Source organism: Gossypium hirsutum, chromosome D03 (genome assembly GCF_007990345.1).
Source record: "Gossypium hirsutum isolate 1008001.06 chromosome D03, Gossypium_hirsutum_v2.1, whole genome shotgun sequence".
NCBI classification, from domain to species: domain Eukaryota; kingdom Viridiplantae; phylum Streptophyta; class Magnoliopsida; order Malvales; family Malvaceae; genus Gossypium; species Gossypium hirsutum.
Window position 1 is genome coordinate 4364729 of NC_053439.1, and position 26497 is coordinate 4391225.

At 34.2% G+C, this 26497-nt stretch overlaps 3 protein-coding genes across 8 annotated transcripts; 2 read left to right on the top strand and 1 right to left on the bottom strand.

Moving 5' to 3' along the window:
• The first annotated feature begins 1459 nt into the window (after nt 1-1459).
• On the top strand, nt 1460-12382 carry LOC107950463 (ABC transporter D family member 1). The gene is made up of 24 exons (XM_016885310.2): nt 1460-1521; nt 2590-2869; nt 3619-3843; nt 4480-4677; nt 4761-5215; nt 5472-5610; nt 5693-5771; nt 6104-6342; nt 6465-6769; nt 6849-6960; nt 7059-7217; nt 7528-7627; nt 7714-7822; nt 8044-8134; nt 8260-8384; nt 8518-8667; nt 9209-9281; nt 9958-10138; nt 10216-10374; nt 10465-10863; nt 11174-11337; nt 11438-11490; nt 11572-11650; nt 11859-12382. The coding sequence occupies exons 1-24, from the start codon at nt 1460-1462 to the stop codon at nt 11943-11945; spliced, it is 4023 nt and encodes a 1340-aa protein (XP_016740799.1). The 3' UTR covers nt 11946-12382.
• Nucleotides 12383-16083: 3701 nt separating this feature from the next.
• On the top strand, nt 16084-24777 carry LOC107950462 (oxidation resistance protein 1). 6 transcript variants are annotated; one of them, XR_005911066.1, is made up of 10 exons: nt 16115-16563; nt 16982-17535; nt 17660-17732; nt 17825-17902; nt 17988-18051; nt 18250-18337; nt 18446-18530; nt 18648-18775; nt 20110-23505; nt 23843-24777. XR_005911066.1 is itself a non-coding variant. In XM_016885309.2 (9 exons), exons 1-8 carry the CDS (start codon nt 16462-16464, stop codon nt 18729-18731), a joined length of 1128 nt encoding a protein of 375 aa, XP_016740798.1. In that variant the 5' UTR covers nt 16086-16461; the 3' UTR covers nt 18732-18775; nt 23843-24777. The 6 variants fall into 6 exon arrangements, 1 of the variants encoding a protein (XP_016740798.1); XR_005911070.1 differs by having other exon boundaries at nt 16116-16563; nt 18648-20404; nt 23843-24092; nt 24230-24777; XR_005911067.1 differs by having other exon boundaries at nt 16084-16563; nt 18648-23505.
• Nucleotides 20694-24492, bottom strand: LOC107950461 (BTB/POZ domain-containing protein DOT3). The gene is given in 7 exon segments (XM_016885307.2): nt 20694-21331; nt 21969-22097; nt 22178-22430; nt 22568-23350; nt 23352-23461; nt 23968-24037; nt 24206-24492. Coding segments are annotated over 7 exon segments (2001 nt in total). The 3' UTR covers nt 20694-20962.
• Nucleotides 24778-26497: the final 1720 nt, after the last annotated feature.

The window sequence follows — 26497 nt, forward strand, 5'->3', positions numbered from 1 at the left end:
AGTATTACTAAGCTTAAATTCGACTCAATTAATAACTTGAGTTGCTTGAGCTCAGGTCAATAATTACAGAATCGAGTTTGAGGTTTTTTTTTTCAATTCAAACTCAAATAGCTTGCGAGCATCAATGTGTCATTTACACCTCTAGTTGACACTTTAGAATCTTGATGTTCTAAGTTTGAGTATCAAATTTTAAATTTAGGTATAATAAAGGGACTCAAACAAGAATTAAACCAATTCATAATAAGTAATTGGATTATATAAAAAAAGAAATCAGTTTTTTTTAAACATTAAAAAAAAAGGAATTCCACGTTCGATGGAAATTTGAATTTGGAAAAAAACAAAAACCCATATAAATAACTTGCGCCAAGAGCTAAAATCATGATTTCGATCATTTGTGAGGCTTTCTTCACCAGCATTCAATTCTCCCAGTTAAAAAACTTGAAAACTCGAGATGAATTTTGTTATGAATATCTGAAGGAAAAAAAATGGTGGAAATTTCAGTTACAGAGTAATGGAGAGAGGTTGCAAAGATTAATAGAGTTTCTAGTTCTGTTGTTTTGATGCGTTGCCGTTTTAAGAACTTTCTGCCTCTGCTCAAGTATGCTAAAAAGCACTTTCTAGTTTGAATTTTTTTTAGACTTTCTCAATGGATTTCAGTGTTCTCAAGGTGCTAGAATTATTATATTGCTTGAGTTGCAAGGCACAAATCACAATATGTATATATATGTATGTGTGATTGTGTATGTCTATCTAGTTTACCTTATAAAACATGCAATTTTGTTTTGTTGTTCAATATGCATCATTCATTATGGTCCTATTATATATGATCTTTTATATGGTAGTTGTCACTGCTTTCTTTTCCCTTTAAGTTTATGCAAAATACTCCATTTTAGTTTTTGATATGCTGACGTTGCTTAGTTGATTTATTAAACAGATGTGCCTGGTTAGTTGGTGAGCAGCAATATTACAAGGCATATTCACTGCTTAGAAGCTTTCACGCTAAGACAAATTGAAGTATGCGCTCTTGCCAACATATCTTGTCGATGGAGTGCGGTTAACACTATTGGCTTTTGAATTGGAATCGTGAGAGCTCGGTTTGGAGAATCTTCTTATGTTTCTTATAACGTGAATTTGTTACATTGGTCTTTCCTTCTACAGAGCAATGAGCATTAGTTTAGCTACTGATTGCATGTTATCTTTCCCTCGTTCTTTGTATCCTATTGGTCGTCATGTATAACAAATCATATCATAGGTGTTTAGATACCATCTTACTTAAAAATAGAGATTTTATTTGCATTTCTAGTGTAGAATTTTTTCTTAAGCATAGGAAGTAATTAGTGCTATTTTCCCTTCTTTCTTTAATCATTATAATCTGGCAATTGTTGTTAATGCATTCCAGATTCTTCCCTCCTAACTTGGTAGCTAATCTTTGATACTGTGCAGGGGTCCACCTTCAGCAATGCCATCTCTTCAACTGTTGCAGTTAACCGAGCATGGCCAAAATCTTCTGGCCTCTAGGAGGTATTGATGTATTTTATTGGTGATAATAAATTCGTATACCAATAATAGTGGTTAATGTATTAACTGTTGCAGTTAATAGAGGTTTCTATTGATAAATCAAGTAGAGCCATTTTATAAGCCTCCCTTCACTTGAATAATGAGCAGCACAACTGAAGGGAGTGGCCCTATGGATAAACAGCTCTATGCTTTGCACGGATTAGAATCTTTAAAATGTTTAAAGAATGATGCAACACATGATCCTTTCATGAAAGCTTTCTTGCATTGTAGGTTTAGTTCATGAATACCCTGGCATGTTTTCTACACTCGCTCTGCATGCATCAACTGCAATTTTGGGAGCAATATTATCAAGACATCCACTCTAAAAGAGTTTTTCCCTAATGCACAAGGCTCCCAACTTATGAAGATTTATCATGCGCAACTTATGAAGATTTATCATGCGCAGCATCCCCCCTCTGGTTACACGGGCAACGTTACTGTTGCTACTGAGGCTCTCCCTCGAACGACATCCATTCTATCTATCAGGAAAACCTTGAAAGTTGCTCCTTTGATTATTATAAAAGTATTTTAAAATTTCATAAGGAGAGCAATGTAGAGAAAGAAAATCATGATGTTTTTTTAATTTACTTCAGACAAGCAGAGAGGACATTGAGACACTCATTGTTCTGTGGAGTGAGTGAATCCATATAAAACTGGTTTTGAGTAATGCCTTTGTGATCAGGTTGTTCATAACTAACCTTGGGGCTTTTCCACCCTTGGTTAAGCCAGTCCTGTTTTGTCTTCCTATAGTTGTACTAAATAACAGTATAAAAGATTGGACCTTTTAGATAAAATACCATCTTATCAATCATCTTTCTTCTAAGTTTTGGTACTCTTCAACATAATTGCAGTTTTTTATCTGTCTGTTACCACACTATCAAGGTAAATATGTTATATGACAAGATACCATTCTTCACCCCACTGATCCAGTGGGCCTCTGTTGGATGTCCATGCTATGACTTATAATACTCTTATTGTATTACAATTCTTCATTCCACTGTCCAGTGTTTTATTACTTTTATGGTTTTACAGGAAGACACTACTGCTTGGTTCTGGTATTGTGGCTGCTGGTGGAGCTGTTGCTTATTTACAATCACGGTTTAGTAGTAAAAAGCCTGATTCACCTGGTCATTACAATGGGACCCGAGATAAAAGAGAAAATTCAGATAAGGTCCTTAAAAAGAATAATAATGTAAAGAGAACTAGAAAAAAGAAAGGTGGATTAAATTCCCTTCAGGTTTTAGTAGCATTTCTTTTATCCAAGATGGGCAAAGTTGGTGCAAGAGATCTTTTGGCTTTGGTGGGCACTGTGGTAAGCCTTTCTATTTGTGTTGCAACATACTGTGGTTTAATACTGTGTTTGATTCCCGAGTTTTTGTTATCTTTTATCTTTTATTAGTTTCACATCAAACTTTTTAACTGCAATTGCAAACATTATTAAGAAAATAGACCAGATTAAAAAAAGGTTGGAGATTATTTGAGGTTTACCCTTCAAAAACGGGGCTGTATAGTTTTTCCCTGATGTTGAATCTTTGGGGTAGAGGTGCTGCTTGACCTGGTGCTAAGTGGCATATAACAGAAGGCTTTGGTTCAAATCCACTTTTATGCTAGACAATGATAATTTGTTACGACAATAAAACATCAGCCAACGGCTTTACTGATATTGTAATGATTTTTTAGGATCTTTTGATCTAGAATAGGAAAAATACAAGAAACTAAGGTCAGTTACCAAGGTCTAGTTGCTTGATTTCTTCCTTCAGTTCTTTTTGTATTTAGTTAGTGTATTTGGCGATATAAGAAACATGAGAAGGAACTGGGTATCTATCTGCTTTTGTTATACATGCAGCTGTGCAGAGAGGTATATAAACACCTGTGATTTTAGCTTGCACTTCTCATGTCAAATACATCAAATATTACAACTAGGATAGAGAAAACTTAAAAATGGTGAATGGAAATGTAATTCCCTTCCAAGGGGATGTGTCATAGGAGACTTTTGTAGCTTGAACTATAGGGGATTTTCTGTTCTTGTTAAGAAAAGCATCTATCTTATACTTTTTGCAGGTGCTGAGAACGGCTTTGAGCAATAGATTAGCAAAAGTTCAGGGATTTCTATTCCGTACTGTTTTTCTCCAGAATGTACCATCATTCTTCCGGCTAATCTCTGAAAATATTCTTTTGAGCTTTCTTCTGTCAACCATTCATTCTACTTCAAAGTACATAACCGGTAACCTAAGTCTGAGGTTCAGGAAACTACTGACGAAACTCATCCATGCACATTACTTTGAGGTAGTTGTCTGCTTTTGCTATTGGAGTAATCTATATATACTATATTTTTCTAATTTCTGTCCTATGTTATGCTCATTTTTAATCTGGTTAGATCAGGTATCCTTTCATAATTCATGAACCATACTCTGTTATTCAAATTTTCTCCTGCATGTGAACTTATCTTCTTTGCACATCTTTATCAGTGGCAGGAGGAATACATGTTTGTTGTTTTGTATTTAGTTGTCTAATATTCTTCATATCTGAGTTGGTTTTTTCTAATGTGCATGGTACCTTTAACCAAAGCATTGTGGGACTAATGTCAAAATCTAGCCTAGGTTTCTGATAATTAACTTCAGAATCATATAAAATTCTTTTTTACTGGAAAAGTTCCTACTCAAGTTGTTGTAACATGGCTGACATCTGAAGGGGTAATGCCACTGAGTAAATTTCCTATGGGTGGCGAAAGTTCTACAACTTCTATTCTACAATCTAGAGATCAGATGCCTTTTTCCCATCTTTGAGGATGATGTTACTTTACTATTGTTTGTTCCCTTGTGCAGGAAGCACATATCTATTGGATTATATGCATGATAAGTTTCTTTTTTATTTTCTTGTTCTAGTATGTTTTCTCTATTGTTTTAACATATATAATTTCAGAACATGGCATATTACAAAATATCACACGTTGATGGACGGGTACGGAATCCTGAGCAACAAATTGCTAGTGACATACCAAGATTCTGTTCGGAGTTAAGTGAGCTTTTACTGGATGATTTGACAGCAGTTACTGACTGTCTTGTTTATACTTGGTCTCTTTGTTCTTATGCTGGCCCAAAATACTTTTTCTGGATATTGGTAATTCTTTATCTATACTCTTACATGATTTTCTGGCAAGGCTCTGCCACTTTGTCAGATTAACAAATTGGGTTGCTTTATAGGGATTTATTCTGGGAGCAGGAGCTGCCATAAAAAACTTCTCTCCTGCTTTTGGGAAACTAACGTCAAAAGAACAACAGTTGGAAGGAGAATACAGACAGCTTCATTCAAGGTTAAGGGTCCATGCAGAAAGTATAGCATTTTATGGTGGAGAAAGTAGAGAAGAGTCTTATATTCAACAGAAGTTTAAGACTCTTGTTAGGCACTTGAGGGTTGTACTTCATGACCATTGGTGGTTTGGCATGATTCAAGATTTCTTGTTGAAGTATCTTGCTGCTACTTTTGTTGTTGTCTTGATTATTGAGCCTTTCTTTGCTGGCCATCTTAGACCTGACTCTTCAATATTGGGACGGGCAGAGATGTTTAGCAATTTAAGATATCACATCGGTGTTGTAATTCCACTATTTTTGGCCCTGGGTACCCTTTCTATAAGTTCAAGACGGGTAAATCGTCTCAGGTATTTCTTTGTTGATTTCTGGCTCTGAGAGTTGTTAGTGATATAACTTTTGGAAGAAAAACATGTGGAGTAAAATTAGGCACTTTCTGAGAGATCTCCATTGAATTTTACCATGCACATCCATAATATTCATGATGAATATATTTCTCATTCTGTAATAGTTACTGATTAGTACAAGGAACGTGAGAGACAGATTTCTGGTTCATATAATAACTTCAGTTTAATTCTTATTGTTATTTCTTTTAATATCTTCCAGTGGTTATGCTGACCGTATTCATGAGCTAATGCTTATATCAAGAGAGCTAAGTGCTGATGATAAAAAAGCATCCCTGCAAAAAGCTGGAAGTATGAATTACTTAACTGAAGCTAACTTTGTTGAGTTTTCCCGTGTCAAGGTATTTGAGATGATATTTAACCATTTATGATTCTTAATATGCTTTTAGCATTTTTTTTTTCTAATAGCTATAATGCTATCAGGTTGTCACTCCAACCGGGAATGTTTTGGTGAAGGATCTCTCTCTGAGGGTTGAATCAGGATCTAATCTTTTAATTACAGGTTTTTTCCTCGAAAATATTGTAATTTACATTATTACCTTTAAGATGCCTTTTGCAATCATCGCCTCATCTTTTTTGACATGCTTCTATTTTACTTCATTCATTTATATTATTGTAGAGGAAGTGTAATGACTAATGTGCTTTTTATTGGAAACAAGAGTTATACACGTATGTGTGTGTTTTATACATGCACTCTTGGTTTATCAGTGTATATATGCTATCCTTCTTTATATTCATGTTCCCCAAATTTAAGTGACTGTTGTTTGAAAGGGTTTAAAGGATGTATTGTGACTTTTAGGCCAATAAAAATCTTTTGCTTTTTCTGTTCTGAAGGTCCAAATGGCAGTGGGAAGAGTTCCCTTTTTCGGGTTTTAGGTGGCCTTTGGCCACTGGTATCTGGCCATATTGTGAAACCTGGAGTTGGTTCTGATCTTAATAAAGAAATATTCTATGTGCCACAAAGACCATATACAGCTGTTGGAACCCTTCGCGACCAGTTAATCTATCCTCTTACAGCAGATCAGGAGGTTGAGCCTCTTACACATAGTGGAATGGTGGAGCTATTGAAAAATGTATTGGTTTCATCTCATAATATATATATTTCTATTTCTTAAAATTGTATTGGTGCTTTTTATTTCATTTTGAGTTTTATTGGCTACTTTCAGAATAATTCTTCACTTTGTTGTCCATTCAGGTTGACCTTGAGTACCTATTGGATCGTTACCCACCTGAGAAAGAGGTTAACTGGGGAGATGAACTCTCTCTTGGGGAGCAACAGAAATTGGGAATGGCTAGACTGTTCTACCATAAGCCTAAATTTGCAATTCTTGATGAGTGCACAAGTGCTGTGACAACTGATATGGAGGAAAGGTTTTGTGCTAAAATTAGAGCCATGGGTACATCATGCATAACCATATCACATCGTCCAGCACTAGTGGCATTCCATGATGTGGTTTTGTCCTTGGATGGGGAAGGAGGATGGAAAGTTCATTACAAAAGGTACAGAACATAATTTTGTGGTGATCACATATCTTACCGATTTTTTGGGCGCGTAACTGAACTTCTATAGCACTTGCAGAGAGGACTCCTCGTTAGAAAGTGAAGGTGGGATGGATTTGACTAAACTTTCTGTGACAGACCGCCAAAATGATGCAATCACTGTTCAACGGGCATTCACTGCAGCTAAAAAGGTCTTAAAACTTAAGAAACTTTGTTTTCATGTGCTTTTGGTTTTGTTTGATTGGACCTGTTTTTCTCTCACTGCAAAATTTTGAGTGAATTTGTTTAGGAATTTGCATTCTCAAATCCAAAGACTCAACCATATGTATCAGAGCTCATAACAGCATCACCCTCTTTGAGTCATGATGTTAAGTTATCTGTGGTTCCTCAACTCCAGAGGACTCCAAGAGTACTGTCTTCAAGGGTAGCTGCCATGTTTAAAGTACTGGTATGAACGGAAACTGCCTTTTTTTTTTTAATTATTTGCAGAAATTAATCTAATACACTTAAAGGATGATTTGCCTATCATGGATTAGTAATGATGGATTTGATCACCTTTTACTAAATGTTCTCAAATATGACTCTGTAACTGTAACATAGCTTATGCAAGTACTGTTATATTTTAGTTATCTTCAATATTTGAATTCTAGTAAACCTGGTGCAAGAAATCCTTAATGTTAGGAATGAGCACATGTTGTTCTCATCCACTAACACAAGTTTATAAATTCCATCTACAACCTTAAATTCTTGTGTCTCAGGTACCTACCGTATTTGACAAACAAGGGGCTCAACTACTTGCCGTTGCTTTTCTTGTTGCCACAAGAACATGGTTATCAGATCAGATTGCGACATTAAATGGTATTAGAAATATATTATTCTATTTCTTATCCATTTTAAAATCTGAGAGATTGTTTTTACTTTTACTTAAATGCATCTATTCTCAGGAACTACTGTGAAGTATGTTTTGGAGCAGGATAAGGCAGGATTTATACGATTAATGAGTATAAGTGTCCTTCAAAGTGCCGCATCTGCTGTCATTGCTCCTTCCTTGAGGTAATTTTTTATATTCATTATGACCTATATGTGAAATACTTAAACAAAAAGAGGGATATACAGATAGAGAAAGATCTATAAGTTCAACTGTCTATTGAGTCAGTGCTAATATTAACAGTGTTATTTTTTTATTATTTGTAACAGTTAAATTATTTACTTTTTGCCATAAACACTGTTCTGGTTCGTTAGTCTTTGTAAATAGCCTATTTCTTGGTTTACAGGCACTTGACAGCTACCCTGGCCCTTGGATGGAGGATTAGATTGACTCAACATTTGCTGAAGAACTACTTAAGAAATAATGCATTTTACCAGGTTTGATCAGCTCAGAAACAGTGATGCCTGAATACTTGGCAGGCATTGCACTGAGTTAACAGTTTTCACCACTATTACCTAGACTTCAGCAGTGCTAAATTCACATCAAATGCATCTTCTTGTAGGTCTTTCAAATGTCGAGCAAAAATATTGATGCAGATCAAAGAATTACTGATGATCTTGAAAAGTTAACAACTGATTTATCGGGGTTGGTTACCGGAATGGTAAAGCCATCTGTTGACATTTTGTGGTGAGTAAATTATCTTCATGTATTATAGTACCACTATTGTTTTGGTCAAATATTTTAATTCTAGAATTATATGTTCCTTTATTCCTCCCTTATCTTTCTAAGAATTATTCTTAACAATGCTGAAAATTTTAAGGTTCACATGGAGAATGAAGCTATTAACAGGAAGAAGGGGCGTTAGCATTTTGTATGCATACATGTTGCTTGGTCTGGGTTTGCTAAGGACTGCTACTCCTGATTTTGGTGATTTGACAAGTCGAGAACAACAACTTGAGGGAACCTTTAGGTAATTCAATCTCGGTTTAGAATCCATGCTGGTAATACTAACTGCTAAGTAATAACAATGCTGCTGCAAATGGAAATACTTGCACCGAATATCTATAATACAAAACTGATGATAGAAACTGGTGTTTTAAATCGAGACTGCTCTGGTGGCCTGAACAGGAAGCTCAGGAACTGAGCTGGGTGGTACAACCCAAAAGTATAATCAGAAGAACCATAAAACTTGGTTACTAGCTTGAAAGTATTTATTTTCACCCACTTTTCATAAATATTACAGCCATACAATCAGGTTTTAGAACAAGTAATGACCCATGGAACTTCCTCTCTCTGAAAAAGAGGAGGAGAAAAAGTCAAAGGCTTTAAAAAGACATTGTTTTTGACAGAAATGACCAAAAAAAAAGAAACTCTCTGCTACTGTCTCCTCAACGGTTTGGAGATATGTAATACAAAAAGACATGTTCCCATGGGTGCATGCGAGTACTTTTATGAATATCTTAATGTTGCTGCATACATCATTTTAATAACTTATACTATATGTTAATTAGGTTCATGCACGAAAGACTGCGGACTCATGCTGAGTCTATTGCTTTCTTTGGAGGCGGTGCTCGAGAAAAAGCTGTAAGATACTTGAATTTGTTGTTGTGTCCAATGTATTTAAATACAAAAATGTTGTTTCTATCATTGTTGACGCATACAAAAATTTCCTTGAGGAAAAATAGACAGAAATAGGGAGTATATTTAACCTTTCTATGGGTTAGCAATTGGAAATTTAAATACATCCTTATATTTATATTGCACAACTATGGTTTAAGGTTTACATGCCTGGGCCGAACCCTACTGTAATGAACTCCTTTTTGTTATTTCCTATAAATTGCTGGTTTCGGATAAGCTTGAATTTTGCATCAAGATCTGTTTAAAATATCAATTCTTGATTAAACTATCTACAAGTTGCAGGTTCCATCTGTAATTAGAATAAGTTTGTACTAATGTTTTTCCAGTGGCAGATATTGTTTGATTATTGTGGACCTTCTCTATCGTTTTTCTATCATATAAAAGGAATGTTTTGCAGTGAAATGACAGCACTTCAGGCTTTTTCTCGTTTTGTAGTGGGGGACATGACTAAACGATTTGTTTTATGCATAGAATCCATCTATAGCTATTTTTGCATGGATCATGGTGCACTATTTTTTCCCTTTTTGCATGGTTTGCTGCTGTGCATGCAGATATTACTAGAACTGTTTTCCCCATAATTTCCATGCCCTCTCCCCTAATTCTGTGCTTCTTGTACTAACAGATGGTCGAGTCAAGATTTAGGGATCTTCTTGATCACTCTTCATTACTTTTAAAGAAGAAATGGCAGTTCGGTATACTTGACGATTTTGTCACAAAACAATTTCCACATATAGTGACCTGGGGTTTGAGCTTATTATATACCTTAGATCACAAGGGGGACCGATCCTTAGTTTCTACTCAAAGTGAGATTCCGACTCGATTTTGTACTACTTTTTGTTTCTCTCCCTCCTCTCTCTGAAATTTCTTCAATTTTGTTTAGTTGAGCTTGGACATGGAATACGATTCCTGGCATCTGTTGTGTCTCAAAGCTTTTTAGCCTTTGGTGACATCATGGAGTTGAATAGAAAGTTCCTGGAGCTATCCGGAAGCATCAACCGAGTTTTTGAGCTTGAAGAGCTTGTTGATGCTGTTCAGTCTGGTATATCTCCTTTTTTTCTGATATAGAAATTAGGGTCCTTGTTTGGTAATGGAATTTTTGCATTGATAAGTTGATGTGTCATCCAACCAGGGGACTTGAGGACTGATAAGGTGTTACAGTCTCATGGGAATGATCTCTATGCTGGAGATGTTATTTCTTTTTGCGATGTCGATATAGTTACTCCATCAGAGAAGCTGTTGGCTAGGCAGTTGACATGTGATGTAGTACCTGGAAAAAATCTGCTTGTTACTGGTCCGAACGGGAGCGGGAAAAGTTCCGTCTTCAGAGTACTTCGAGGTCTATGGCCCGTTATGAGTGGAAGGCTTTATAAACCATCACACCATTTGGACAAAGAGGATATTTCCGGTTGTGGCGTCTTCTATGTTCCTCAGAAACCATATACATGCTTGGGAACTTTAAGGGATCAAATCATATATCCGCTCTCTCATGAAGAAGCAGAGCTGAAGGAATTAAAGTTGTATGGAAAAGGTAAACTTACTTTGCACAAGTTGCATTGCTTTCCTTACCTTTTTTCTGTCATCTACCGACACAATTTTGGACTTAGTATGGGCATATAACCCTTCAAGTACCCTCAAAATACATGGAAAAACTTGAAAAAAGAGCGAACGTATTACCCGTGTTGGACATTAACTCGTATCTAAAAATCATACCAGAATCTGAAGAACATAGATGTACCTGAACTCTTCATTAAGAGTGACATACCAGTTTAGAAAGCATGGTAGAATTACTTATTAGATTTATGTATGTTGTTGGGAATTATGAACATACAAAATTTCAGGTAAAAGCTCAGCTGACACCACAAACATTCTCGATGCACGTCTGCAAAACATTCTCGAAAATGTTCGATTGAATTATCTTTTGGAAAGGGATGAAAGTGGTTGGGATGCTAATCTCAGTTGGGAAGACATCCTTTCACTTGGAGAACAGCAAAGATTAGGCATGGTAAGTTAAAACTAAACTTGTTGCACATTCAACAACATTTTTCACTATTTATACCAGACAGGAAATCTATTGTTTGATATCGAACTTTCTGTTTTATCAGGCACGGTTATTCTTCCACAAGCCTAAATTCGGTATCCTAGATGAGTGCACAAAGTACGTAAAAAATCCCTTTGTTTTCTGTTGAAAAGACACTGATCAGTTATCCAATTTACCTTTTCCTTTCGTTCATTGCAGTGCCACGAGCGTCGACGTTGAGGAACAACTTTATAGACTGGCCAAACATTTGGGCATAACTGTTATTACCTCATCACAGGCAAGTACTTTCATGCAACGGGCTAACGTCGAACATGGTTAACTCAGTGGATATTAAAGTACTTTGGGATGCTTGTCATGATTAACTGATACAACACTTTCAAATACAGACATGACAACAAAGTTAGCAACAAACTGTTGCATGTTTCAATTGTCATTTTCCCTATGCAGTAATATTATCTTGTTTTGCTATTGTATATTTTTTTCAGCGGCCTGCTCTAATACCATTCCATGCTTTGGAGTTGCGATTTGTCGATGGTGAGGGTAACTGGGAGCTTCGCTCGATCGAGCAGTGATTAACGTTCTGTTTGTGTGCTGTACGATGTTTTGAACAAGAACTGGGGGAAACTCGAACCCGAATTTGCAGTTTCATTGAATCGGTTAAGCGACTGGATAAATCTCTTTATCATGGTCAGAAGGAGGAGCAAGCCAAGGCCGGTGCCGGGTTCTGGTAATATCATAATTTTCCCCTGAAAATTATTTACTTTGTATTGTATACCACAGGCTGTCGTGTTGCTCAACGCATGAGGTTGAGACAAAAGGAGAAGCAAATTAGATCAAAGATTATTGAAAAAGCATAAAGAAAATTTTCATTTAAAGGTTTTTCATTTTTCTACCCCTATCTTTTTTTAACTTTTTTTCCCATTTGTGGGGGTAAAATCCGTGGTCCTTCATGTTGTAATAATTTCTCCATTATTGTCATTATTTCTATAAAAAAATTTCATGTGGTTTAGTTGTTGCAGTGATCATCATCTTGATAGGAGATATTGATGAAATTGAAAAATGAAGATACTGAGTGAGAATTGATGAAACAGGATTAAAATAGTGGTCGAAATCCTTTTTTCGAAATTGACTTTTTATTTTAAAACGAAAATAGATTCTCCACTAATTTTTTTTAATTAGTTATGATTGGATCACTTCAGAACTTAGTAATTTTAATAAATGTTAGTTTGTTAAAACAATGATTTTCGGTCTACAAAATTCAAGAAATGGGTTCGGGAGTTGGTTACGTATGAGGAAGGATTAACACCCTCATAACGCCCAAAATTAGTACCTAGTTGATTACTTAATATTTTGGCGTCGAATATTGAGAATCTAAAGAAAATTTAAAATGCGATTCATTTTTACATGATGTTATTTAATTAAAATATCGCTAACTGAATTAAAACTTATGTAAAAGGTCTTTTTATCTTGAGGTAACCAAAACAAAAAGATCATGTCTCGCAAGTTAGGAAACAACATCTCGAATAATTATTTAATTATTAATTAAACCTTATGTGTTTTTATTTTAAAAGGATGTTCGATTATCTCGGTTCAATAGGAAACTCGTACCCCGTAAGTTAGGGCAGGATTTCTCGAATTCCCTAATTAAAGAACATCATCTTGGTTCTAATTATTTCTTATGCGTAGAGTCAAAACGAATATAATATTTAATGCGATGTACAATTAATTTATTTGGACGTTGTATGATTATGTGCAAGCGTAATAAAATACTTAGCAAAAATGGAATTACTACATAAGTACAAATAAAATAATATGATAAATAAATAATAAAGGAATAAAATAATAGTAGCAATGATAATGATAGTACAATATTAATAATACAACTATAATGATAATAATAATAACATTGATCAATGGTAATAATAATAACAATAATAATCATAATACCATATTTAATAATAAAATAAACATAATAATTCAAAATAAAAATAAAAGCTGCATAAATGAAAAGGATAAATGTGAATGACATAAAAGTATCAGAAATAATAAAATAAATAATAAAATAATGATAAAAAAATATAAAAAAAGTAGGCAAAGGACTAAATTGAAACCTAAATGAAATTCAAAGTATAAATTAAAAAAAATAAAGGGTTAAATCAAAACATGCGAAAGATGAAAGGGCTGAATGGGGAATTATCCCAACCCCATGTCATTCCCTTAAGTCAACAGTGGGTCAAAGGACCAGAATGTAAGAAAATAAAATAAAAGGGTAAAAATGAAATAAGTAAAAAGAAATATAGGATGAAATTAAAAAAGAAAAAAAGCGGAAGGGTCTAGAAAGAAATTTTCCCAGCCCTTCAAAAAATAGCGGATCCTGGGACTATTTGGGTCGGATCTTCGGGTTAGCATCAAAACGACGTCGTTTTGGGACTTCTGAAGCTAGGCCAAAACGACGTAGTTTCATTAAACCTATATAAGTTAAAAAAATATTTTAAAAAAAATATTTTAAAACTTGTTTAGAAAAAAAACATTCTTCCTTTCTTCTTCTCTTTTTTTTTTTCTCTCAAGACCCCTTCTCTTCAATCACGGGGTCGGTGAGTCTACGCCATGGCCACCAGTCATCAGTGTCGGTGACCGCCGCCGCCAGTGGCCGAAAAATTGAAAAAGTTCCCCCCAAACTCCTTTTCTTGCGTAGATCGTGGATCTGGTGATAGATCCTCTGAAAACCCAGTCAAAGTTCTATTGAAGCTGAGAGACCTTTTGGTTTATCTTCTCTGATGTGGTCGTCAACGAACCCTAATGGATTCGAAGACCTTTCAGAGCGAAGGAAGGCCTCCCAGTGGCAATGAATGGGTAAGATTTAAAATTTTATTTTATTTTCTTATATTTTTCGAAATAAAAAGTAAAAAAAAAAGATGAACAAACTTAAGTTTTTTCTTAACTTAGTTTTTTTCTTTTTGTATTCAATTTTTTTCTTCTTTTCCAATCCCATTACAAACGTTTTTCTTTCGACTTTTATAACCGAAATGTACTACATTATATTACTGATAACTGAAATATACTACATTATATACTATTTTTTTTGTTTTTCTGTTCTACTATTCTCTGCTTCTGTGTCTCTATTTTTGTTTTTTTTTTCTCTTTTTTGCAGGTACCCATGGTGGTTAACGACGATTGGAAGCCACATTTTTCCATTTCAGTGAAATGGTGGCAGAGGAGGCGTGGGGACTTCGGGAGACATGCTTGCTGACGCGACAAAGGCGGCGACTGGAAGGGCTAAAGGGAAATTAGGGTTCCTGATGTGTTTAGGATAGTGGACTTTGGGCTTAGGTTTTTTTAGATTTTAGGGTTTGCAAATGGATTTGGCCATTGGGCTTGTAATTTGAACTATTAATGAACTTTTATTTTTTTGTTTTATTTGTTTGGGCCGGGCAAAATTAGGCTTATACAATACTGATGAAGCAATTGTTTCATACATAATGATGAATACGAAGAAATTACCTAGAGCAAGGGTGAGTAAAATTCGATTCGATTCGAAAAATTTGATAAAAAATTAAATTTTGAATTAAATAGTTCGAGTTAATTGAGTTATGCGGATCAACTTGAATAAAAAATCAAAATTTTTGGTTTAACTCGAATATGAATTACACAATTTGAGTTATTCGAAAATCCGGATAAGAAAAGGTAAAACTGAGTCATTTTGATAAATGTTTAGCCAAGTTAAAAGGCAAAATCATTATATTATTTATATAATTAAATAGTCTTGTACTTTGTCTACTAGTTAAATAATCGGTCAACATAAATGTAACGTTGAGTATAAATAATAGGATTTGTTAACTCGACTCAAAATTTTTTGACTCGAGTCGATTCAATTTGAGTTTGGTTGCTAAAATATGATTTGTCAACTCGACTAACTCAAAATTTTTTGATTTGACTCGATCGAATACTCACCCTTATGTTAGAGTTTAAATATATTTTTTTAAAAATTTAATCTTTACATATGTTTAAATAATTATTTTTTCTGGATTTTTATACATTGATTCTTTTATAATTTTTAAAATTATATATATTTTTACAAAAAAAGAAAAGAAAATAAAGGAAAACCATATTAAATTCCTTGTGGTTTTATTTAATTTTTTTATTCGTAAGCATTGGGAAATAGACTTTTCCAATGATGGAACTTTCTGTCTAAATGTTGGACATAAATTTTATAAATTTGGACAGCCTCAACTAAAACTTATATTTAAATAAATATTTTTTAAAATTTTATATTATTTTAAAAATAGGAAACAACCCTTAGGGTTCGGGCCAATCCACAGTTTTCTCTTCATAATCAACTTTTGAGAGGAAATAAAAAAATATAATGCTAAATTTAGCTAATATTTATCTCATTTATTATTTTAGTTTTAATTTTAATTTTTTTTTCAGTGAAAATTTTAATGATACAAACATAGTAAAATTTCAAAACAAAATTAAAAAAATTATATTTTAAAAAAATTTATCTATATTTAATAATGAAGGACACATAAACTACTATGTTATACTAATTAAATGTTAACAATTTAATCTATTTTCTGCCCAAAACAAAGTCATTTAAGTAAATTTTGAAGTTAAAAAATGATTCAAAAGAAGATTAGAGTTAAAATGTGGCAAATTGGTGATTATCCCAATAGAAAAACCTTAAATCAGGATCCAATTCATGACACTAGAGAAGGACGTGTCAACTGTTTAACAGCTGACAAAAAAATGTAACAGGATGAGCACTAAACTTTCTTTATTCCTTTAAACGTACTCTTTTTTTCTTTCCCTATTCTTTTGGTAGGAAAGATTAAAAAAGAAAAAACTGGGTTTGTAGTTTCTTCATAAAGATAGGTATTGAATTATTAAATCATGGTTTTGTAGTTGAATTTGGTGTATTGGGCAATTTGGTAGAACCCAACAGAAGAATGTTTTTTCCCCTTTTTTTGAGAATTAAGGATGAAATATAGGATCATCAGACACCTCTGAAATCAACAAAAAAAAAAAAGTTGGAACTTGTGTAAAAATCTCATCTTTGTGCAATATTGGATAGAAGAAAAGGGAGGAAAAATGGGAAAGAAAAGGTCTTTGAAGAGCAAAGCTGTGCACTTTGTAACTGATCTTACCACCGGACTTCTTAACCCCATCTCTGATAAATCATCTAAGCCTCCTGTAAGTGCCTCTCTCCCTTCGCTTTATCTCTATATATCTTGTACAGGCTTCCCCCCTTTTTTTTTTGGTTGTTGTATGAATGTTTATGATGATGATGGTGTTGACATGCTCTATTGTTTGGTCAACACCCTGGATAAAGGGGCTTTTCTTATAGTTGTTTTGATTGCTTTGAATGTTCATGCTGTAAGGTATTTGATTGAGTTTCTTAAGGTCTCATCTTTTTCTGGTATTAGAATTTATTAGATTGCTTGTTAAAATTCTTTGTCTGAACTTTAGATTGTAGGCTTGGTGTTGTGAATTTGTAATTTTGAACCTTTTCTGCAATGAAAAGAACATGGTTACCAATCCCAACCTATGTTGAAAGCCTGCAATCAGTGTTTCAAGTTTTTAACTCTATATGTTTTTCTATTTATGGTAGGAAACTTTGAGTGAGCCAAAAATAAGTCAAGTAGAGTCAATTAACAAAGAGGATGATAGGGGGGATCTTGTTGATGGCCCCGATACGTCTTCCTTTACCGCATTCCTCTATTCGTTATTGTCTTCTTCGGAATCAGGTCACAATGTGAACCTTGATGAGGAAGATGATAGAGAGGAACCTGGTGATGGATCCGACACAAAAACGAAAGAGAATGGTGTAAGGAAAAGCTTACTTTCTAAAGGTAAGCAATCACTTAGAGCTCTTTATCAAGCTACTAGGATAATTGGATACCGAAATCAAGACAACAAGGGCGATTCTGCCAAGAAAAGTGATGATGATGATGATGATGATGATGATGATGATGATGATAAGGGTGGTACTAAATTCGACGGACTTGAGATGAGACATATGCAAAATGTCGAGGAACCTTTGGATTCTGAAGATCTTCCAGAAACTTCTGAACCATCATTGCTTCTTACGGAGAAAACAAGAAATGCCCTTTATGGATCACTTCCGGCCCTTGTTCAAGGGAGAAAGTGGTTATTGCTCTACAGGTGAAATTTCATTGCTTTTCAGTTCAGTGGACCGAATTTGGTCTTTCTTAGGATGTATAGTTTCATGTATTTCAAGAAACAGTTTATTGTCCGTTCCTTGATAAATCTCTGCCGGCCTTTGCAGTACATGGAGGCACGGTATATCACTGTCAACATTGTATAGAAGAAGCGTGCTCTGGCCCGGCCTCAGTTTACTGGTAATGTTTAACTTTATAGCATTATTGTTCTTGTTGATGATGCATGTTGTTCCGGTTAGATCAATGGGCTGATGCCATTTATTTTCTTGCAGGTTGTTGGAGACCGTAAAGGTGCAGTGTTTGGTGGCCTGGTTGAGGCGCCCCTAAAACCGACTAATAAGAAATATCAGGTGATGCTGAAAAGAAAACACTTATTGTCTCCAGCTAGTATTTCTTATAAGTAGTTTGTTGAAGTTGAATTTACATTTTGAACAGGGAACAAATAATACCTTCGTTTTCACAAATGGACCTGGTGGCCCGGTTGTATACCGTCCAACAGGTATTCCCATCTTTGTATATCATTTTGAAATTGTTACTATCGCACGAAGATCATGTGTATGTGTGTGTCTGTGTTGGAATGTAGTATACTGACAGCTGAAAAATGACATGGAACTCGAGCATGCTGACCTAATTGCTGGTATTTAGAACAGTTTCTCTCTGAGTAAACTTGGTAGATCTAATTGTGAACATTGAACAGGTGCGAATCGATATTTCACTCTCTGTTCCACAGAATTTCTAGCAATAGGTGGTGGCGGCCATTTTGCGCTTTATCTAGATGGTGAACTGTGAGTTATCTGTCCCCTTGGGTTCTTTTATATAAAATGTGATGCTGATAAACTAGTCAATGAAACACTGCGTTCTGATAGATTAAGATATTTTTTTTATGTAATTAGTTTGAATGGATCTAGCTCGTTCTCCGAAACCTACAGAAATCCCTGTCTTGCGTCCAGTAAAGACTTTGAAGTAAAGGAGGTTGAGGTATGCACGACGTACTTCCGTCTCTCTCTCTTGCTCTGTTCCGCACCAATGTCACTGTTCCATTTGCTATGTGTATTCGTATTTGACTTCTTTGTAATTCATTCATTTGTATCGTAGTTGTGGGGCTTCGTACACGGATCAAAATACGAGGAAATACTTGCTTCAAGCAGAATAGAGATGCCTGGAATTTGCCGCTGGTAAAAAACTTCACACCGGCTGCTGGTTCTCATGACGGTTTTTGTTCGGTACGATCTTCTTTTGCTGTTTGCCGACTCAATTAACGACCCGAAAGCGAATATTTCATTCAATTGTACATGTCATCATACATACTTGCCCACCCTTGTACATACAAGTGCTTATGCATATACTTCGTAATTTTTTCTTTTTTGTTCACAAGCTAAATGTTACTTGCAATATATGGACTATAGGCATTATATTTCGAGATATACGAGCATTAGAATGTTTTAACTTCACAAGTGAGGTTAAAAGAAACTTTTCGATGTCCCTTTTTTTATTTATTCCATTTATGAGTTGATTGTAGAACAAATTTTTAGTCGTTATCTTTTCCGATTTAGAGAGTGATAATCACATGATAATGCACTTTGATTCCATAGGTTATATTAAAATTTAATTTTCATAATCATTTGCATACAAGCATTCTTCAATGAGTATGATTTATAAATTTATCCACTCAGTTTCCCACAACAAAGATAGATAGAAGAATTCATGGGTCAAGTCGGCTTTAGGCTAGCGCATAAATGATATTTATTAGCCTGTGTAGTTAAATAATCTCAGCCTAAAATATGTTTTAAATTTTGCTAAAGTTCATCGTATTTGTAAATGGTTAACATAAACTTATTTAAATCTGTTTATATGTTTTTTTAGTTTTATTTTTAAAAATTTTTTTATTCAAATGAACATATTTTTAGTACTTACCATATAACACTGTATATTGAACTTTTATACTATATAAAATAATAAAATACATAATGCATAAAAAAAATAAAAATAATTATAAATTTGAAAAAGGGGCAGAGGTTTGAATATTAAAAATCGAATCTAACTCGTATTTCAAACACGAGTTTAATTTTTTTTGTCTAAACTCATTTTTTTCTAATATTTTTACTCAAATTTTATCAATAACGAACGTTCGGGCTTGTGTTTGTAACCAAGAAGAGCTCAAATACGTGTGTTAGCACCAATATAATGGCCAGTGCTTACCAATTCACAAGCTGAAGTTTTCTCAATGGCCCGTTAATATTTAACATAATTTCTAGATTAGCCCAAGATAAAGCTGCTAGATAAAAATGAAGAATAGAACTTCTAGCCATAATTTACGGAGTTTTCTTAAATTTAAAATTTAAAATTTAACTTTTGTATTTTTATTTTTAGAAATTTAGTTTTTTTACTTTTTTAGATTTCAAAATGATGTTCTAATGAAGGTGAATTTAACAAAATAATTTCTAGAAATTAAAATACAGAGATTAAATTCCAAATTTATGAAAACTAGAAGGACTAGTGACAGATTTTAACCAAAAATGAAAGTAGAGTAAGCACTGGCACTGGTTTCTTTCTGCAGAAACCTTACAAAAACCCACTTCAGTTACCATTCTCTCTCTGAGCTCCACCAGGGAAAAGAAAAGAACCCAGGGTTGCCTGAAGAAGGGAAAGGTAGAAAATGGGTAGTAGATTAGGAAGACGAGTTGTAAACTTGGCGAGCCTTGCAATCAAGCTATTGATGCCAAACACTTTGGCCAACATGAAAGAAATAGCTCTCATAACCATCCCATCGGCATCCAAGATAGAGATTAAACGCCTCCTCCAGTCCCTCTACGGTATCGATGTCGGCAAAGTCCCTACTCTCAACATGGTTGGTAGGTTCTTAATAAGAGTTTTAATGGGAGGTGTCCATGATTAAGTTCCTTTTTGTATTTCATTGAAGTATTATGGTTTTTCTTCTTTTTAATTGATAGAGCATAACCAGTATTGTGGTTTTTGCAAAAGGGTTGAGTGTTATTGAATTGATGAACTTGCTTTGGAGTTTGGCATGATTGTTGATCAAATTTCTATGAATGGTCCGATGCCTTGTTGAGAAATCCAATGCCTTTAAGTATGTTTGCTTTGGATTAATAAAAGCTGAACAATGCCTTTATGAATATTTGCTTTGGTCTAATAACAGATTATCCATTAAGATTTACATGACTGAGATCACAGTTCCTTTTCCATTATGAACATGTTCCTTGCATCCTTCATTTAGAAGAAAGAGATGCAGTGATACTTTAAGATAAGGTATTTATGATGATAACATGCATTGTAACCTTGTGTAATAAGCTAGTCAAAGATGGAAAAATAAGCAAATAATGTTGTTGAGGCTATTGCTTGGTTTGAGCTGCTTGAGCATTTGCATCATAAGATGCTTACTGTGAATGAGCTTACGACACCGATCGCCTGCGTCTAAAGCTGAGTCTAAAACCAGGTTTATTTTGCCTTTGCTGTCCATCTCCATTGTCATCACTTTCTGCCACCACATGTAAAGAGTTCTTAATCTTCCTCCAGTTCAAAATCCAAGGTGATGCATTCTTGTGCTTGCTTGTTATCTTCTCATACTCTTGCTGAAGGTCAGAGTAGTCATTTTGTAGTTCTGCCATCTTTGTCTTCACATTCTCGAGTTCTGATTTGAGGTTCTTTATCTCTGTGTTTGTGGATGGTCGGGGTTCCTCTTGTTCAGAATTATCAGCTATTATTGATGATTCCTTACCTTGCATTGCCATCCTCATCTTTGCTTGCTCTGAAAATAAAACCTGCATGTATTAAGTACATGGACCTTGTTAGCTTTCCCTAGTGAGCTTATCTACTATCAGAGAGTCAGAATATCAATAGCTTTCCCTTGACTGCACCTTCTCTTCATTCTGATGGCATTTTATTTCAATATTATATTATTAGATGCATGTAATCAAGATAAGTTCTTTGGATTCACTAGGTAGTTTAAAGCTTGGAAACATCTAAACATTACCTTCTGGTGTCCATAATTGTCCTTTTGACCCTGTTTTTCCTTCTTCTCCAATGAATATATTTTATTTTTCTGGTTTTAAGTGATCTGTGATTGATTTATCTATTAGTTTTTGCTCATATAGTTTACTTGAACTTTTCCTGCTATGAATGTGCACTGTATCGGATTGTCTCCAGGTGTTTTCACTAGATGATATGCTTATCAATGAAAAGTAGTTATATAGATGTTTGCCTAATGCTGACAACCTCTGTCTATACTATACTTTTCTGCTTAATGCCACAATCTTGTTTTGCTTTAGAATCATGAATTGGTAGTTTTGTGTAATTAAGAATTGGCTCATTGAGCTTGACAGCTGATACAGTACAAACTGTCATGGGAAATACTGATGCAATTAAAGATTTTAAATATGAAGTTCTGAATTAAGTTACCTGGACAACAATTCTTAGGGGCAGCCGATCATTTTGTGCAGCATGCATGCATGCATCAAATGATAGTTTTTCACAGTTCATTATTTTGCACAATCTTCTGCGGTCATGCTCAGATAATGAAGGATGAGTCTGAAAAGGATATCGAGTTTAAATATTAAGATCAAATGTCAACAAGTGATATAAAAGGAATAAGAGGCTTAGCAAGTAACCTTTAGATAGATATCAATGGCTCTATAGAGACCGTCATCACATGATCGAGCATTTTCTGGCAAGGATTCAGCAAGAGCTTGAAATTTTGTGATGGAAAGGTTTGGATCCCTTGCTATTTCAGCCAAGTAATTGTCCAATAGCTTACTAACAGTTGTTTTCCCTATCTTTTGTTGCTGTTGTTCATGCATCAGGAAATAGTCCAAAATCCTTTGCACCACATCTATGTTGTGCATCGTTCGCTGCTCAGGTGAACTGTTGAAGAAGGTATATATGAGTTGGAGTATAAAGCAGTCTTATTGCATGGTTATGAAAGGAATTCTCCTCTGGAGAGTTTCATTAGCTTGCTAAATTGTATAATCTATGAATGAGGTAGATGGTAGAATACTCACTTTAGCATTAGTCCTTGATCTTCATCCTTATAATTAGGAATCAGTAGATCGTTTGCATTGGCATCTTCCAGCATCAATCCGATTCTCTTTTCTAGATCTGTTATAAGAGCTGGAGATGCTGAATACACCATGGCTGTTTTTAACATCTGCAACAAGAACTTACATGAAACAGCTCCATTTTGAGAAGGAAGCATGCTTACTAGGCTTTCGATAATCGTTCTTTGTTCCTTGTTTTGTCCTGCACTCTCTTCTTCATTCCTTCTCAAAACACTGAATTGCAACTCACTCTTTCCAAATCCATATCCTCTCAGTCCTTCCAGTCCCTCATCCATGTCTGGCAGCCACTTACCTGCATAATGCATTATGCATTTCCCTATGATCTCTGCTTTTGTTCCTTTTGCATTAATTGCTGTTGTAATCCTCATGAAATGATCAATGCGAAGGGTAGCCACGTCGTCAAGCCACCAGCTTTCTTCACTAACTATTTCTCCAGTTGATGAATTCTCTCTTGAGGCCTTATAAGCTATTGAGTCGCAACATCTTCTGACAATCTGAAGGTTTTCTGCCCATGGAGACAGGGTTTCACAAGATTTGAGGACTGTAATAGTGTCTTTCCAGGAAGCCAGGACTACAAACGTTAGAAAAGCTTCTGCCTTGGTTATGAGATTTCCATCTTCAAATTCTTCTGTCATCTCTAGATATTCAGATGCACATCTAAGTGCTGCTATATTATTCGGGTTCAAGTCTGCTGGGAGACCGTAACAAAATTGTAGAATCATCTCGAGTATCTGGTCCACCTGGAAATTTCTCAAGCTTGAGATCATGCCTGAATTTTGAGATTGAAGGCTGAAGTTCCAGCTGTCTGATCTAGCCACATTTTGATACCAAGGGATACTGTTTCAGGAGAAACACATGAGAGCTATTAGTTAGATACCATGGTTGGTTTTCTATCTTTTTATTCATTAATTTTCAAGTTGGTAAGATTTTTATGTTAATTGATATGAGTACATCGAAAGAGTAACTGGTTTCTTTCATCTTCCAACTTGGTCAGAGAATATTCAGAGTTTTGTTCTCTAGGAAAAAGTTTGAATCGTAGAAATCTGAAATTGTGATTAATCAGGGTTGAAAGACAAATTTTTTATTTTCCAATGTTCTATACTGTGTGTATACATATATATATATCACATCATATCACAAGGGACTTGGAATGTCCTACAGTTGCCTTACTCTATGTTTTATCTATTTGTTCTTATTTAATGTTCTTGATTATTGCAGTTTAGTTTCGCTAAAGAAGGGTTCGAGTAAAGAAGGAAAACAATAAAAAGAAAGGGTCCTAACTCCTAATGATTATGCACGTCACTCGGATGCCACACAAGATCATTTTTATGTTTGCAGGTTACCTTGTGAACATTAAAGATGACATCCTGAACTTGGATTGCTAAATCTGTAGGGATTTGAGTTGTGGCAAACCTGCATTCGCTCAAAAAAGAAACGAACCGCGTGAGCTACGGAGATAATATACTCTGTATGCATCTAAACGTTTTTATTGATTACACAGCAATTATTAGTTGGAAATTATAGTGTTCTGGAATGAAGTTTTGAGAGCTTGAATAGCAAGGAATACATGTTTTTTTTTACCATGAGAGTTCTTTCCTTTCAAAGCTATCAGCTGCAAGGATGAGCTTATTTGGAACGACGATGCTTTGGTCATAGGGTTGATGATCGGTGCCATCGGCGTCACTTCCAACAGGACTTTGAGGGTGAGGCATTTGAAGAGATTTCATGGTAATGTGCTCTTCCTGCAATAGTAATAATTGGCTTGTTGAGTAACTTGGTACTGTATAAATGGATGAAGAACACATGAAACAAAAGTAGGGTGCAGTTTGAGTAAATGTGAGGAGCAAGTCTGTGGCTAGAAGGGACATGTAAGGTCAATTTGGTTGGTGGTGGGCTCTGCTCATTTCACTGGTTTTTTTTAAAATAAGTATAGGAACTGTTGTAAGGAAAAAGATGGAGATGGATCAAGGTTTGATGTATTATAATTGAAGGGAATGTTATGATTTGTCAATTTTTGAACCACATTTATGCTTTAGGTCGTATTATTAAACGGTGATTGTGTGGCTGACTGGACACAGACACACTGTTGTCCCACATTTATTATACTAGTTTCAGTCCATATCCTCCATCATGCAATGATATCGGTGAATGTACTATTTTAGGGTTGATATTAATATGTTGTCTTGAGTTTATTGATGTTTTTAAATGTTTTCATATATATATAAAAATGATTATTATATCTATCGTTTTATTTTTAGTTTCTTGATAAATTATATATATTTAAATATTTTTCAAATATATTTATAGTCTAATGTTTTAATTTTTTATTTTTTTATAAAAATAAATTATATATCATATACACACGCAAGCATTCATATAAATAACAATTTAATTTAATAGTTTTTAATTTTTAATATAATCATAGAAAAATTAAAATGACTAAGATAAAAAAAATCAAAAATTAATTTAGAATATTAACATTTGGTGCTAATCGGTATAAATCGATATTGATTAAAATGGGTCGAAATACATTGAATAATCAGAAGGCACCGAAATTTTAACTAAAATAAAACATAGATTACTTGATATTGATTTAGGACTGAAGCAGTATGGTACCGATTATCATAGTCAAATCTGCTTCAAAATATGGTAAATCTTTCCAATGTTCCTAATTTCTGATGTTAAAATTTTATTTATGTATATGCTGATTTAAAAAGAAAATCAAATATTCATTATTTATAGTAAGAGATTACATTATGGTTTTTGCTTGGTTTTTAGGCTGCTCATTTTTTTTTCTCATTTGGGTTTTTTGTTGGAAAGCAAATGAGTTCCAAAGAAGCCATTTATTTAATTTAAAAATTAGATAATATTTCTTATATACTCTGATCCTAGAAAAGGATATAATATTTTAATTTCACCATTTATTTAAATATTTAAATGGATACTAATATAAGAATGAATAATAATATTTTAATTTAGCCAATAACCTTTTAATTTAGTGGTAAAAATATTTATATTGTTAGATGAACCCGTTTATCAAAAAATAATAAAAAGTGGAACATTTAATAAATTCAATGATCCAGTATGATTACTATATTACTTAGATTTATAATTTTAACATTTGTGTATTTTCACAATTATGTTAATGTTTAATCAAATCATGACATTTGTATGTTATATATGGTATAAATATAATTAGATTTTTTTTGAGAATAGTTTTTCTTTTACCTTTTATATTATTAGAATCTTAAATTTTGTATTAACCCGTAAAAAAATGTATTAACCTATTTGGGGAACAATAATTTTTTCATATAAAATTGAGCTCGGGGTGCAGCAAGATGAGCATAGTACATAGGGGAACTGCACACATTTATTAATTTCAAGGTTGTTAATCACTAAAAGATACACCCAAAAAAAAAGGGAAGGAGTTGAAAATTGGTTACAAAAATCAAACATGCATTTCTATTTGGATGACTAGAACTTACCGATCAACACTGAACGGGTGTACCTTGCATATCTGCAAAAGATTAAAAGGTACACCTGTTCAGTGTCGATCGGTAATAACATCTAGACTTAACAGAGGAATTCTTCAAGATGCATAAGTTCTCATTAGTCATTATCACTATTATAAAGGAAGGGAAAAATGTAATCACATAGTTAACTAACCTTCCTCCCAAGCTATACTATTCAGTGCTCTCAAAAGCCATGGCTTAGATCTTTTAGCTTCTTTGTCCCAACATCTATGGAATCTGTAAAGGTAGAAATCGCTATTTTTGAGTGATTGTATGCATTATCATGTGGAAGCAAATGCAAGGGAAGTAGCATAATGCTAACTTATGAATCAGCATTTTGGTCTGATCCCATGTATCCAGC